The sequence below is a fragment of the Sminthopsis crassicaudata genome, chromosome 3 (assembly GCF_048593235.1).
Source record: "Sminthopsis crassicaudata isolate SCR6 chromosome 3, ASM4859323v1, whole genome shotgun sequence".
Lineage (NCBI taxonomy): Eukaryota > Metazoa > Chordata > Mammalia > Dasyuromorphia > Dasyuridae > Sminthopsis > Sminthopsis crassicaudata.
Window position 1 is genome coordinate 17,914,443 of NC_133619.1, and position 16,729 is coordinate 17,931,171.

Genomic DNA, 16,729 nt, shown 5'->3' on the forward strand with positions numbered 1-16,729 from the left:
TTATGAAAAATTCTGAAAGTCACGTAAAATTATCCAGCAGCTTGCTTACAGCTTGCTGTGGGAGGTGGAAGTGTGAGGATTAAGTCTGGGCCTGGTCTCACTGCCACTGAGGACTTATGTTCCATGACCTCAGGCTGGCACCTTCTCTGCAAGGGATTGTTTTTTTGTTTTTTTTTGTTTTTGGCAAGGCAGCTGGGGTTAAATGACTAACCCACAATCACACAAGCACCGGAGGCTGCTTTGAATGCTCCTGACTCCTGACTTGGGGTCTGGTTCTATCCACTGCCCCACCAAGCTGCCCCTCATGGCTTGGCTCAGAGAGTTGCCCCGTAAGAGGTTAAGGAACCCGCCCCAGAATCACCAAGGCAACATATGGTGGGTGTAGGATTAGGTCCAGATCTTCTGGGCTCTGAAGCTGGCTCTCTCTCCATTTGTGTACATGTGGGTGTCTATACGTGTGTGTACTTTTAAAATCTTTCTAAAGCAGCTGATGTCAATGATGTCCTGCTCCCCTAGTATTTTTTTTTAAGTTACAGGTTGACTTTATGGTATCCTTAAAAGAAAAAAGCAAACTATACACAACAGACCGACAATATCTGCCTTTTTAAGTCCAACCCCCACCCTCCCCATCCCATCCTTTTATGTCATCACATCTCCTCAGTGCATGATAAATGAAACATAAACTTTTTGAAAAATCCTTCTTAAAACATTTCAGAAGGATAGTTAATGGAGCTGTTTTTTTCTTGAGTCATAACATTTTCAATTGGCAAGGTCAAACTCTGGGACACATAAGCAGAAAACAAGCCTTGTGAATTGAGCCAAATGTCTCTTAGTTAAGATTAAGAGTCACTTAAATTCCTATGTTTATTTGAATAAGCCAAATATTAACATATACTTTTCAACATCTGAAAAGCATTTATTATGTATAGGGCAATGTTTCAGGCACTAGGATATCGAGACAAAAACACAAAATAGTTTCTGCCCTCGAGAAGTTTATGTTCCACATGACAAAGCAGTTGTTGAGAGAATGGGAGAGTTTAAATAAGTTCTTTTTACCAAGTTTAATAATTTGTTCTTCCTTTCCGAATCGTTTAACAGAAGTGATATAAAGATCTCTATTTTTGTCAATAAAAGCAATTTTTCTTTCGTTGGTAAGTCCTTTTTGATCCAAAGCAATTTCCAAGATTTCATTCTAAGATTAAAAAATGGAAAAAAAAAGTATGATTAGGGTTTTTCCCCTGAGTATAAATATTAATTTTAGAATCTTCCATATATACACTGGATATAATGTCACATCTGCTCGCCAAGTTACTATAAGCCCTTTCAGCTGAGCCTGCCTCCACTTAGGATGTTCAGAAAGGCATCACAGCTCTGGTTCTGGAGTTTGCACAGATAAATCCCAAGTTGGGAAAAGAAATCCCCCTCTGTTTACATGTGGCTCACAGTTATCCCACTTTCTGCAGCCTGTAGTTCTTACCCCCAGCCTTGGCCCACAAAATCCTGCTGGACATTGTTTACTTCCTTACTAAAAATCCCTCCAGCTTTTTGATTTAAAAAAATGAAATTGTTATGGGAGAGGAGGGAAGAAGTCTTTCTCCATGAGCAGCAGCCAGTGAAAAACTCTGTTTTTCAACAAGTGTTTGGAAGTTCCAGGTGAAAAACCATCTTTTGAGGATCACCAGCTGAATGGCCCTGTCTGTTAGACTGAAAGATGGCCAGTGAGGAAGATTCTGAGTTGATAAACAACCCCATTCTTCCATTCCAAGGGATTGGACTGCAGTCAGAGGACTGTTTGCAGGCTGTTGTAGAGATGTCCAGGACAGTCTCCAATTCCATCTGATTGACCTTCAAACTCCAGTGAAGGAATCAAGCAGAAGGATGATGCTTGTGAGGAAAAGAAAGAATCAATAACAAAATCCATAGATGGGATAAAAAATGGCATGTATTATAGGGTTCCATTGAGTCTGGGCTTGCTCATCCCAGTGGGAGTAGATAGTCTGGCCTTGATGCAGATCAGCTAGGGAACGGCTAAATGAAGGTGAGGGAACATTACCATGCTTGAAGAAATAAGGACAAATATGGTTTCTAAGAAACATGGAAAGGAATTATGGATTCAGGCAGTGGGGAAGTAAGCAGAACAAAAAACCAATTTATATTATGATATTAATATAATTGAAGAATTCTGATCAACTAAATGTCCAAGTCTATTTCAAAGAACAGATTAAAAAATCTGCCCATACATCTAATATGTAGAATAAGAAAGGCATATTTGGACATGACTGATGTGGGAATGTTTTGCTTAATTGTGCTCATGATTCATTTTTCTTTGTCTCTATCTGATGCTCTCTTTTTCCCCAGTGGGTGGAGGGAAGTGGGAGAAGAAAAAAAAAGAATTCTTGGTCAATGAAAAATTATTTTAAGTAAAAAAGACTTGCATGATCACTGTAAGCTCATTCCAAATTAATTACAGACTCAGTTTCCAAAGCGTTGGAATTTTGTTGCTGAGCCTGCTTGTACTTGAACTTTGGGACCTATCTCTAGCTTGGGAAAATACTAATTTTTCAAAAGTTTGCTTGAGGGTCAAGATAAATTTTTTAAATTCCCCCAGCAAATGACAATTTCTAATTGGCAGATTGTGATATCCATCATGCACCTGCCTGGATAATTGGGAAATGGTGAGTTTCAGGAAGGCAACATGATACAGTGGGCAAGAGCACTGCACCAAGAGCAGGAGGAGCTCTGCCCTTGGGTGACCTTCAGAGGAGGGGGGGGTCCTGGTTTCCTCCTTGGTGGCTCCCTCCCACTTCCAGATGCAGGACCACAAATCCCATCTTGGTTTGGTCGAGAGCAGAGATGTGGGCCCAGTTTAGAGCGGCTCCAAGTCTGGGCTCCATGATGCTTGGATCAGTGCATACTCTCTCTGGCAGACTCACTCAAGTGGCTTTGAGACTTGAAGGGATACTGCAGCTATGGCCAGGGTCGGTGCCTTTGTCTTCTGCAGCAAAATCTTGATCCTACAGACAAATGCTCTCCATTTGGAGGGGCTCCAGCTTGAGCTGCAGGCAAGCATGAAGCTGATACAAGTGGGCCAGGGTTCACAGCCCCCCACCTTGAATGGTTCAGTGGGCAGATGTTTAAGAGAAAATAAATGGCCCAGAGAATGTGAGGTGACTGACAGCAAGGAGGGGAGGGGGTTCAAGGGGAGCAAACAGGAGACAGGCCAGTGATGGGGCAGTAGGCCTCTCTGGATTCCCATCCCAGCTACAGTAGCTGGACTGTCACATCATAGTGATCATCAAGAGTCTGTAGCAATTAAATAACTGAGTAAATCCATCAATATTGGTCTTTTTATTCTTCTATTGAGAAAAATATTCATTTTCTAGCTTAAATGTATTTTACATAGTAAAAAGTAAAAAAAAATAAAGGCTGAAGAACGTTAAGATATAATGAAATTCAAATAGCTTCATTTGCTCGTGGCTATCAATCACTTTAATCAAAGCAAAAATACTTCACTTATATGAAACAACTTATAATCCTAGATAACTTAAGTGTAAATAGGATCCCAATTCTTTAATTTCAAATGGGCTTTCCCTATTGAAGACATTGGTCAATGATTATTTAAACTGTGATATTTTTCTAGGCAAAACATTTCATGTACAAGAGAACACTGATTATAATTATACAGTTGAACTATATCCACTTTATCTACAAAATGATCGATATTTTAAAGGTTCAAGCGCATAAACATTTCACATTATTTAGAAAAGAATTGCCTAACATCCATTACCTTATGTGAAAGAATTTTTCCATCACCCAACGGTTTTCCTGATGATGCCTCAAATAAGAAGATGACTAAAAAGAAATCATAACATCAATTAATGTATCATATAACATTTCTTATACTTGTAAATTTCAATAACTTGTCATATTCTTTGTTCCCCTGAGGCAATTGGGGTTAAGTGACTTGCCCAGGATCACACAGCCAGGAAGTGTTAAGTGTCTGAGTTCAAATTTGAACTCAGGTCCTCCTGACTTCAGGGCTGGTGCTCTATCCACTGCACTATCTAACTGCCCCCAACTTGTCATATTCTTACTGAAAATTGCCATAACTTTCTCTAGATACAAGAGGATTCTGAATGCATTCCTCACATTTACTACTAAGGCCCAAATCTTCACATAAAAATAGGGATAGATTGAATATGATTTCCTAAAACATACATCCCAGAAATTAAAACTATTTTTTAAAAACTAGGGTGACAATGTTTCACAAGGAAAATCAGAGATAATCCAAATCTGGCTTGTGAACTCTGCTGTATTTAGGAAAAATTATAAAAGCAAAAAAATCCAATCTACATACTAATGGCAAGAATGTGCTTATCTCCCAAGTTAGCTAATAAATTCCGAAGAAAAGTCCCTCCTTTACATTTTTATCTCACGTAAAGTACATTATCATTCTCCAAGTTACAACCAGAAGATAGCTATAACTTTCTATTGTTTCTTCACAGTTATTTTCCACAAATAAATGTTTAGCAGAAATAAAAAGGTCAATTTTAAACAAAAAAAATTTTTTAACATTGATTTTTATTAAAGGCAGAGATATGGACGAGGCACAAGTTACGGGTCTTGTCCTTTTCCAGGGGGGCCAGACATCTGATTTCACCAGAGCAGGAGATGAAAGATGAGGAAAATTCGACCTCCCAAGGCCGAGCAGCGATCTCCCGGCCAACTGCAGCTTTACAGAACTGCCTAAAGTCCCTACAGGTGAAGTCACTCGTCTTCCTTCCCACACCTAGAATCTGAAGGTAGGTCCTCCTCACTCCAAAGCCGGCAGCCTATCTGCCATACTGGTCATACTGGCTCCAGGTGGATTAGCAACGTTGATAAATTGGGCTGATTAAGTGGAACCTGAAAATGGGATGGTCTGGTAATGACATCTGCCATGATTTTTTTTTTTGCATGACCCAGACTCAAATTTTGGTCCCGCCACTTCTGACCTATCTCACCGTTCATCTCCACTTAATTTTGCTGGGCTCTGGACTCCTCCCCTATAAGATGGGGGAGTAGGACAAGATGGTCCGGGGAAGAGGGTCCATTTATCACCAATTTTACTTAGTATTGTGCTAGAAATATTAACTGTAGCTATAAGATATAAAAAAGAAGTTGAAGGAATAAACACAGACTGTGAGGAAAGAAATCTATTATTTTTTATAGATGATGTGAATATAATCATAAAACAATCTTGGGACAGCTAGATGGGAGCACCAGCCCTGAAGTCAGGAGGACCTGAATTCAAATCCAGACTCAAACACTTAACACTTCCTGCCTGTGTGACTCTGAGCAGGTCACTTAACCCCAAATGCCTCACTAATAAATAAACAAACAAACAAACAACTCTTCACACAAATATAAGATAAAAATTGGATAAATACTAATATTCATGGGTAGGCCAAACCAATATAATAAAATTTGCTATCTAATTTACTCATTCAGTGCTGAACTACTTTATAAAGCTAGAAAAATACAATTCATCTGTAAGGACAAAAGATCAAGAACATCAAGAGAGCATCAATGAAAAAATGAGAAGGAAAGGAGACTAACAATACCAGATCTCAAATTATATTCTAATCCCTGCATGCTCTGAAGCTTGTCAGAAGTTGTGCCCAAGCCGGACCACTCAAAAACCCCCAACTGCTACTTAAAACAGGAGACAAAGGGTGGCTCTGACTGGTGGAGGTGGAATGGTGCCCTCTCCTAACATTGCCGGGTGAGCCGGAGGAGGGGAACCAGGGAGCTGGCTCTACAGGGGCACTCTGCGGCGCCCATTGGAGCTAATGCTCCTCGGCAGTTTTAGATTTGCTCTGAAGAGCCTTTTTATATCGCCAACCTGACTAGATTTACATTCATGTGATACATTTTCTCTACCACACTAACAGCTACATGTAACTAAAGGACACTGAGTCCACACTATATCAACTCTCTGGCACAGTGAGACCCTTTATAATATAGTTTTGCTAGATGTAGATTCCCTTTAACAAATATGAACCCTTTACATATAGGTAAGTGCCAACATATTTCAAAGCCAAATAGGAATTTCTGTATGCCTTAAAAATGGTGGTTCACCTAGTGATGCCCGCCCCTCAACTCAGCGGGGTTGGTTCCTGGACATGTGTGCGATCTACTGCCAGGTCTACACAGCCCTTTCTCACCTGACAAAACTCACCAGCATTTGCAGCGCTTCTGGACCTTCATCACTCTCTGGTCACCGCCACACTAAGGCTGGCAAGGGAACAATGATTTATAACCTTTGTTCCAATTCAATCTAAGTCCACAAGTACTGATTTTAGTGTAAGAGTTGTAATAGAAATATTTAAGTTTGAAAGTTAATCTACTGTAAACAAAAATCAAGAAAACTCATCACTTTTTGTTGTTGCCTATGAAGTCTGAACCTGGGGATATTTTTTGAAAATAATGCTTTCAGGGGCAGCTAGGTGGCACAGTGGACAGAGCACCAGCCCTGAAGTCAGGAGGACCTGAGTTCAAATCTGATCTCAGACACTTAACACTTCCTATGTATGTGACCCTGGGTAAGTCACTTAACCCCAATTGTCTCATCAAAAAGTAAAAAATAAAAAAATAATAATAACAATGCTTTCAATTGTTTTTTTAGAAGTCTCTACTTTACTAGGTTGGAAAGGCTCTTAACATGGGCTTGGCTTACAAGGTCTGTTTTCCAAGGCCAGCAGAGCTAAATTTGGAGAGGTTGGTCACAGCAAACCTTGACAGATATTCACTAAGTCACAAGGTGTTTAAACTCTGTGAGTATTCACACAGGGAGAAAAACAGATCTTTGAAACCCAAGAAACATTCAATGGTAACAATATGTTTCCATGAACCTAATTAGAATGTGGGTAAGCACTGAAAATATACATACTTTTCTCATCAGCTTTGTCTTTTATTGCTATGGTATCATTACTTAAAGAGACTGTTTGGGCATTCAGAATATCCGTTCTCATCCCAGGAAATTTTGGAGAGGAAATGAATCGTCCTTCATAAGAATATAAGTAGATGCCTCCTCCATCTACAAGAAGAAAATGCCTATAAATAGAAAAGTTGACAAATTAATTTTCCAAATTCTTCTATGGATGTTGTTCTTTTACATCATTTGGAACAAGTTTTTGCAGCTTTGAAATGAAGAAGTGTAAAAATAACAATCCACCCAGACATCTTCAATTCAAGTCCTCTTAGTAATGTGCCCTCATTCCCATATTCCAAAATCTTTTCTTAAAACTTCTTCCTCCTACTAAACAATGTTTTATAATACTTACCACTCTAGAGTTTCCTCCTGGATATTTTCTATTCCCTTGATTTCTAAAACATAAAAATCTCCCTTTTGCTAAACCTAACTTTTAATTCCTTCCACATTTTCCCAATTCTTTAAAACAGCTTTTCCCAGTGTAGCTTCAGTTCCCATCATCTCTCTCTCAACATCTCATGATTTCATTCATGGGTTTGATGATCACCTGTGCAAACGCCTCCAAAACTTCCAACTTATCTCTACAGAGATACAGCATCTCCCCACAGCAGTCTTGCTGGAACCTCAAAGTCAGCAGGCCCTAACTTATTAGTCTTCCTCCCCAACGTGCCTCTCCTTCTGACGTCACTATTTCTGTCACTGGGTTTGTCATTCGCTGAGTCTCCCACATTTGAGATCTTGGCGCAGTCTATCCTTCTTCCCTCCCTGCCATCTCATACACAAGCACAAGCCCTGTGGGTTCTAGTTCAGGCCCTTCACTGGTCACTTCTCTTCTCAGCTACAGTAACCTCCCTACCTGACAACGGCCTCCTTCCAGGTGACCCCTCCTACTAAGCGCCGAGTTTGGTCACGCCACCATGCCCATATTCCCCAATTGTTTCCTAACTGTCTTCTGAGCAAAGCTTCCTTAGCCTGGCATTCATGGCTCCTTGTTCAATTAGTCCAGGTTAAAGAATAAATTTTAATTATTATTGCTTTGTTTGAGAAGCAACCGCATGATGAAATTTTAAACTTTTTTTAAAAGCATTATTTGGTCATAATGGAATATTATAAGTCGATTTTGTACTTTCCAAAGAAATTCATTTTTTTTGCTTTGCAGTTTTAGAATTTAGCATTTAACTTCCAACATATAAGACTCATTCCAAAAGGAATCTATAAAACTATCTCCTGAAATTATTTCTGCATATGCTAAGTGAGTCATTTTTCTTCTTGAAGACATTTTAAGAAAGATTGCTGGTAGGCTTCTGAAGAGCTATTTCGTATGAAGAACTTCCAAAATCCATTGTTGGAAGGGGGCGGACTATCCTGCCCACTGCACCAAATGTGAGGTGGCAGACTATCCTCCCCTCATTATGACAATTATAGAACAGCATACCCTCAGAGAGAACACCAAGATACTAAAGAAAGGGGCTCGCAGCCGCATGGTTATTAATAGGCTTTATAAGAGTTAATCAGACAGACTGGGTTGCTGAAGGGAGTTTACTCACAAGAAGCCAGTTGGATGGCGGCAAGACCAAGCACTTTCCCTGTCCCAATCCCTGGCCAGGTCGGGTGTTACACAGGAATCGAGAAGGCCTTGAGCCACGATGGCCCAAGACCATGCGCAAGCTTCCCATGGGACAGCCTACCCTCACTCCCCTAGCCCCCACACTACCCTGCTGGGACCTGTTCACACTTCCAGGAGTAGCTTCCACAAAGTTCCCTACGTGGTGAACAAGTGGTATGGCTAACACAGAAAAAGCCCCCAGTGGATTGCATCCAAGGCACAGCCCCCATACCCACACCATGATTTTCTGTCATGAGTCCTTTGGATCCACCCTGGATCAGAGGAGGCAGGTCTTTTATCACTGATAACCTCTCAGCATTGCTGTTACTGCATACAATGTTCTCACTCACAGAGCTCACAGAGGTCCTGCCACACTTTTCTGAAGCCAGTCTCCTTGTCCTTCCTTCTCGTACGATGGTATTAATTACAATCAAGTACCATAATTGTCCAGCCATTCCCCAAATGATGTGTGTCCTCAATTTCCAATTCTCCATAAAAAGAGCTACTACAAATATTTTCTTACAAAGATGTCCTTTTTCTTTAATCTTTTTAGGGTACAGGTGAAGTAGTATCTTCAAAAGGAATGCACAAAGAATGTTTGTAGCAGCCCTCTTTGTAGTGACCAGACACTGGAAACTGAGTGGATGCCCATCAATTAGAGAATGGCTGAATAAATTGTGATGTATGAATATTATGCAATATTATTGCTCTGTAAGAAATGACCAGCAGGATGATTTCAGAAAGGCCTGAAAAGACTTACATGAACTGATGCTGAGTGAAATGAGCAGGACCAGGAGATCATTATGCACTTCAACAACAATACTATATGATGATCAATTCTGATGGATGAGGCCATTTTCAACAATGAGATGAAACAAATCAATTCCAATAGAGCAGTAATGAACTGAACCAGCTATACACAGTGAAAGAACTCTGGGAGATGACTATGAACCACTACATAGAATTCCCAATCCCTCTATTTTGTCTGCCTGCATTTTTTATTTCCTTCACAGGCTAATTGTACACTATTTCAAAGTCCGATTCTTTTTATTCAGCAAAACAACTGTATGGACATATATACATATATTGTATTTAATTTATACTTTAACATATTTAACATGTATTGGTCAACCTGCCATCTGGGGAAAGGGGTAGGGGGAAGGAGGAGAAAAGTTGGAACAAAAGGTTTTGCAATTGTCAATGATGAAAAATTACCCAAGCACATATCTTGTAAATAAAAAGCTATAATAAAAAAAGTTTAATTGAAAAAAAAAAAAGAATTCACACACAAAAAAAAGGTATGATCAAAGGGCATGTACAGTTTGATAGTCCTTTGGGCACAGTTCCAGACACTCTCCAGAATGCTTAGACCAGTTCACTCCTCCACCAATGTTCATTAAGGTACTATTTTCCCTCTTTTCCTCCACCATTTGCCATGTCTAATAGGTATCACATGATATCTCAGAGATTTAGAGCATGTTTATGTGACTATAGAAATCTTTGATTTCTTTTGAAAACTGCCTGTTCAAATGCTTTGATCATTTATCCCTTGGGGAATGGCTCTTAACTTTATAAATTTGACCCAATTTCTTATCAGAAAAACTTGCTGTAATTTACTTCACTGTCTATGGTACTTTTAGCAAAAAGAGTAGTTTCCCTGATTATCTCCTTTACTTAGGTCTATTTTTGCTTATGCTTTGTCTGAGATCATGATTGCTACCCTTGAATTTTGCTTCATATGAAGCATATGCTACTCCATTTCCTTATTTTAACATTGTGTGTATCTCTTTCAAATATGTCTCTTGTGAAAACATTTTAGTACAAACACTTTCTTTTTCTAGTTGCCTCATCTCATTCACATTCACTGTTATTACTATTTCCCTTCATCCTATTTTCTTCTGTTTATCCCTTCCTCTATTTTTATCTTCTCATTCCTCAAAATACTTGTTGAGCTTTGGTCCAATCAGCACTTTTCTTCCTTGTATTCTAAGTTTATATCTTGGTAGTCTCTGACACCATAGTAGCTTTTTATGATCGGGCTCTTTTCTTGCTGTTGAACTTTATGTTACAATTGGGCTCTGTTCATCTGGGGTGGAGAGGATTTTTTGTGCTGCTCTTTGCAGAGCTAGTTCTGGGAGTCTGCAAGTTTTCAGGGCTTCCAAATGGTAAAATTTAGGGAGAGGCTGGTCACTGCTCTCCTAATCTGCACTCTGGTCTTTATTCACAAAGGGCCCTTGGTCCTCCACAGCTTCCAAGTACTCTACTCCTCTTGGCCCTGGAACTGTGACCAGCCCCCTACTTTCTGCAGCCACAAGGGCCAACATTCTTCTCACAACTGATTATGGGCAACAGTCATCAATCAAGTTGGATAAATGTCTCCTCCTGACTTTGGATGGCTCTGCCATTCCGAGATTTGACAGGAGGTATTACTTTTAACTTGTTTTGACAGGAACAGTGAGAAAGTTGGGTCCCAGCATCTCAGCTCCACCTCACTCCAGCTTCTATTATGTTTTCTTAAATGAAATCTGGCATTTCTTTTTCCTATATAGAATTTTGAGCCTAATTTGCTGTCTTAGGGTGAATGTTCCAGATATATCTATTGATATATTTTTACCTCAATGAATTAACCTTCAACCACATGCCACAAGCTGAAAAAAAGGCATTTTTCATCCACTTACCCTTTCTGTATGGATTACTAATCTTTTTTGAGTAATTACAGATGTTACTAACACAGTCCTGTAATCTTCTGGGGTTTGATATAATCAGTATGTCATCCCACAAAATGGAAAACTCTTAAGATAATTTTACAAATGTAATCATGTTATAAAGACTATTAATTTAGAGACTAGACTAAGACCCAAATACAGAAAAATTCTACACAATCACAACTCATTTACCAACTCAGCAGAATACAAAGTTTAAAGTTTGCTTCTGTAACAAATGTTTTGTTAATTTGAAGGAATTCACTATCATTTCCACATAATTGTCTAGATCAAATACCTAGATAAATGAAGTTTATTTCTTCATTTTAATCATGTTTGGTGGACATAAATCTAAGTCCATCCCTCTTTTTTAGATTCTCCTGCTAGTTATAGTAAACTTCTATAAAGCCAAATTGCTCCCTTTTTCATGAACTTACTCTGCACTTCCCTTCCCATGCTTTTGCCCATATAGTTCCCTATGGTGAAAATACATGTTCCATCCTCTAAAAGTTCTTCACAATCTTCTTTTTCTAGCTTTCCATATAATACAGGAGGGAAAATCTGATAGCCAAGACCATTAAGAATTCAAAGACTCTTAAGAGTCTTAAGAGTGACTTTAAAGCTGTATGAGAGCAAGCTTAGGCATGAAGAGGTAATAGGGGTGCTCCTTTACTTGGCCTCTGACTCTTTGATAAATAGATATAATGTGTCCATATTGTTTAAGAATAATAATGGATTCATGCAAGATAGGATTTTTGGAATACTGTGTAAACTAGAGATTACAGTTTAAAATAAAGGAGTAACAGAGAAAGTTTATTTTTTTGATTGAGAAAACTTTTCCCTGAAGAAAAAATTATTTTTCTAATATTTCTAAGCTTAGTATTTTAGTTATAATGATATCAAAGTAGAATTTTTTTCCCCCCTGAGGCTGGGGTTAAGTGACTTGCCCAGGGTCACACAGCTAGGACGTGTTAAGTGTCTGAGATCAGATTTTAACTCAGGTCCTCCTGAATTCAAGGCTGCCACCTAGCTGCCCCCAAAGTAGAAATTTTTTGAAAGCAAAAACATATCACACAGTTTAAACTAAAATACAATTGTTTATTCTGTGTATTTTCTGTTTCATGACATGTTATTTTAAGTTTTTACCAAAATAACCAACTAATAATAGATAATTCTCTTTTCTAATACTAGATGTCAAAAGCAAAAGCAAATAACTCTTTTTTTTTCCCTTTTAAAAATATATTCTGCTAGGAAAACTGTACCATATTCAATGAGACACAACATTCATAGAGCTGTCTATGAAATTTAATTAAGATTCTTAAAACTGTAAGTTGTTTTTGATTTGAGCCTAGTATTAAAGAACCACATGACTAAGAAGAATGCAAAGAATATGCAATATTTTAACCCAAATCTGAACAATCAAATATTAAAATAAACAAACTACCTTTCAGCCTGCAGAATCAAGCTAACAGTTCCTTCTTTCAGGTCAAATATAAGTGGTGTATTCCAGTTCCTTGTACTACAAAGGAAATAAAAGATGTCTGTTAACATTTCAAAAATACAAAATAATTAACAATTAAATAATTCACTTAGATGTTTTCTGTAAGTTCATATTTTATAAAAAATTTTCTGGCAAGTTGAATAGATCATTTTGAGAGTACAATTGAAAATGCAGTGCTTTTGGTTACAAATTGATATTTCTTTTTTAAAAAATTGGTTTCAATTTCATTCTTAAAAGAACAGCTATCCTCATGAAATCTTAATTGATCCAAGAGAGTCTCAGTCTAAATGTCTTAGGACGATGTTTTCCCTTCATCTAATCTGCTCTGTCCAGTAGTTTTACAATGTGTGCTTATTAAGACTCTTTGAGGATGACAACCAACCTATGTTCAAAAGAAGAGTTTTCATCCTATCACATTAGAGAAAATAAGGATAAATCAAAACATAGGTCCCAAGTTGTTTTTAAACAAACTTTCTGTGAGTACACTGCACCCCCCTAACTAGCCACGAAACTCCCTGACTTCAGAACGTATCTCTGGTGGAGCATGAGGTGCAGCTTGTCGAGAAGTACTGAAATGGTGACAGCTGCCAGTCACCAAGGGGAGGCTGATCTCAGGAATGGCCTGGACTCCAGGACCCCTCGTCTCCTAACATCCCCTGGACGTTGTCCCCCACAGCTGCAAGTTCCTAGACGCTGTCTCAGAGGAACTCAAACTGATTGACAGTTTGCTTCTTCTTCAATGTGAGAATGTGACGGCACCGACACACAGCTCCTAGGGAAGCCATCTCGCTCCTCCTCTCCAGACCAGGTGTTTCTTTCATCACCTTTCAGTTCTATCCCTGAGAGTATAATGGGCTTGCTGGAGCACAAGATACCAGTCGGCCATCATACCACGGAGGCCAGATTTGGTGTGATCATGGCTGGCTGCTGCTCTCACTTTCACAGAGGACTAAAATGAAGCCTCACGCTAAAACAAAGTCATGGCGTCCGACTGTGGCCGATCAGACCGATACAAGCTGGAGTGCTTGGCCCCAGCTCGGACACAAACAGTCCTTATTGACGTTCTGAGTAGACTGGCACAGCCCCTTCTCTGAAGAGGGCACACCATGCTGCGCAATCCTGTGCCAGTATCCCCCATGTCACACAATCTATTTTAAAGTTCTTAAGAGAGAACTACTTATCTACTGGTTCTAATAACAGATAATAATTTATGAAATAATATCATAATAGTATGTTATCATATTATTAATATATTATTCATTAATTATATGCATATTATTAATATATAATAACAATATATATTCACTATTCTGAGTAACACCGAGCTCCAAGAAAAAAACAAAACATTTATCAATTTTTCAATTTATAAATTTTAAAATAAATTCATAAAGTTTTTCATTTTATAAAATTATTAAGATTTTTGTAACAGTGACAATAATGTCATAAAGATAAAAAATCAACGTCAAAGTAGAGAAATGAGTGTTAATAACCTATTACTGCTATCAGGATCCAGGTTTATTTTTTTTGCTTCCTCTTTCAAAGATCAGACCTTGTAGGTCAAAGCAGCCTCTGAAGGACAGGGCTGACCAAGAGAGTGGCCAAGCCCTGAGAGCATTCTCCTCCATCTTGGGCAGACTCCAGCCAAATGGGAAAGCTTATTTCTCCTCAAAGTGTAAAGGGAATCTAATCCAGACAAATTCTGGCCTAGTCTTCATTGTCGCCACCTCCTCCTAAGTATGTCCACCGCCTCTTGACTGTTCACCAATCAAGGGTTGATCTTTGCCTGTCAGACACCCACTTTTCCAAATGCATTTGAGCATTTGATTGTCACAATGGTTACTGAGAGAAACCAATGACCATCAATTTATTATTTGCTAGCCTAATTAATAAATCAATAATTAGTTATTGAGAAACAATGTCTTGGACTCTTCATCTCACAACTAAACTATGTTAAGTTCCTACAGCCAAATAAAACAATAAATTAGAAATTCAAGATGCTTACGAGAACACATAACATTGAAGAGATGTTGAAACAACTAAGTGTCCATAGTTCAAAGACGCTTTGATGACTCTATCACGGAATTCCAATAAATCCACTGCATCATTAAGAACATTACGAACCTAATGGGTAAAATAAATGTTATTAAAGAACATTTAGTGCACATCAAATGTGAAAATAATATTTAATTAGAAAGAATCTGCAACAAATTGGAAAATAGGATGAAATTTTAAATGACCATAATAATTTGGGAAAATTACTTTTTAAGAACATGAGGAAATTCAATAAGAAATGAACAATAAAAAATAAGTGATAAGAATACAGGAAATTGAAAAAACTATCTAGGCGTAATTACGTGTAGCAAAAGTCTTAAGCTAAAGTTATCACTGATCACAAGGGGAAAAATTATCTTCAAAGTCGTGCCAGTAGGGGAAAAAAAGCCAAGATTATACTTTGGGATATTATTAAAGTAATATGACACATGGGCCTGGAAATTTCGATATTATAGAGAAGCTGTATTATATCTCTTTTTAGGTAGCACACCAAATTCTGCATCAATGTGTTTTAAATGATATTTTCTGGAAATAGTATGAAGCCAATAAAAATGAAAAGCTTTGAAAGGGAAACTAGTTAGAGTTATTAGCAAGGAGAAAAGCAGTTAGTGACCATGTGGAAGCTAAATCCACAATGGAAGAGGGACAATTGTTCTTCTTTTAAAGTAAAATGTTACTGATTGGGAAATGACAGTAAGCAAGATCATGCTGGCCACAGGCCACAATCTCTCTTCTGGCTTTTGCTAAACCACACAGGTTTCTTCCTTATGCCAAGGGACTGAAGAGAGCTGGGTACTTGGATGTGAGAGTCTCAGTGTGACAAAACTGTGGCCATCAAGACTCTTTAAAAGCAGCTCTTACCTATGGACATATTTCAGGAAGACTGTAAATTTGGATTTGAGACAAAGGATGACGTCTTTATTTTTACAAATTCCTGTAGAGAATCATTATCACCCTCTATGTCTTATTTTATGCATTTAAAAATGTTACTCTGAGAAGAGGGCCACAGGTCATCAGACTGACTGCCCAAGGATCTAGGATATGACAAAAAAGGCTGAAAACCTGTGAGTTAAAAGCCTAGAAAAGTAGTTTTCAGAGATTTTAATAATGGTCAAATACAATTTCAAGTCTGAGATATAAACAGGTTTTGGCAGACTCAGGAAGATTCAGAGCTAGTTATATTCACTGAAATGAAAACTAGGGTTGAATGAGTTGTGAATGGTAATAATTGGAAATTAGTGATAAAACTACTAACTTGTATTTCTTTATGGATAACTTTAATCAGCAATTCAATTTGATTTAGCAAACACTTTTAAAGTAACTTACTGTATGCAAGACACTATCCTTTTGACAATAACAAAATTCTTTACAGGTAAAATAAACTGTTAAATGTTTTAATTGGGAGAAGAAAAATCCTGATTGCAATAGGAAAATAATAATTTCTATTAATGAAGCCTTTTTCCCAGAACTGAGTTCACCTGGTTGCTACTTACACGCTCGAGAGGAAAGGCAGGCAGTTCTAATCTACCAAAGGCTCAGAGTCCCTGCCATTCACAGCCTTCTCCATCCCCTGGTACAAAACCATATTATTACACTTCAGAATTTTTAAAGAATCTATGGGGAAAAGAAACCTAAATTTTGAGGCAATATATAAAACTGGACAAATATGTCTCCAAACTATTTTTCTGGCCAAAAATAGCTTACCTTACATTGCCCCAATTCATTCTCTCTTTATTTTGTTATGTTGTCTGAAATTCTACCAATTAGAGATTTTGCATCCTTTATAAATTAGAAACTATATTTAGAAAGATCAAAAAGCTAGCAGTCATTTATAATCTGATTTTAATTAATTTGTATATTTTTCTCTTAATAGCTAGCTGTTTCATCCCATCTCA

At 38.0% G+C, this 16,729-nt stretch overlaps 1 protein-coding gene across 2 annotated transcripts in view; it reads right to left on the bottom strand.

The window, feature by feature from the left end:
- The window catches only part of IFT80 (intraflagellar transport 80), an 85,453-nt gene that overhangs the window by 15,908 nt on the left and 52,816 nt on the right, over positions 1–16,729 (bottom strand). For both annotated transcript variants that reach the window (XM_074298101.1, XM_074298100.1), the window contains exons 9-13: positions 14,785–14,903; positions 12,726–12,800; positions 6,932–7,095; positions 3,788–3,852; positions 1,057–1,192 (exon numbers count right to left, since the gene is read on the bottom strand). In XM_074298101.1, coding sequence (XP_074154202.1) covers positions 1,057–1,192; positions 3,788–3,852; positions 6,932–7,095; positions 12,726–12,800; positions 14,785–14,903 — 559 coding nt within the window. The remainder of the gene's footprint in view (positions 1–1,056; positions 1,193–3,787; positions 3,853–6,931; positions 7,096–12,725; positions 12,801–14,784; positions 14,904–16,729) is intronic.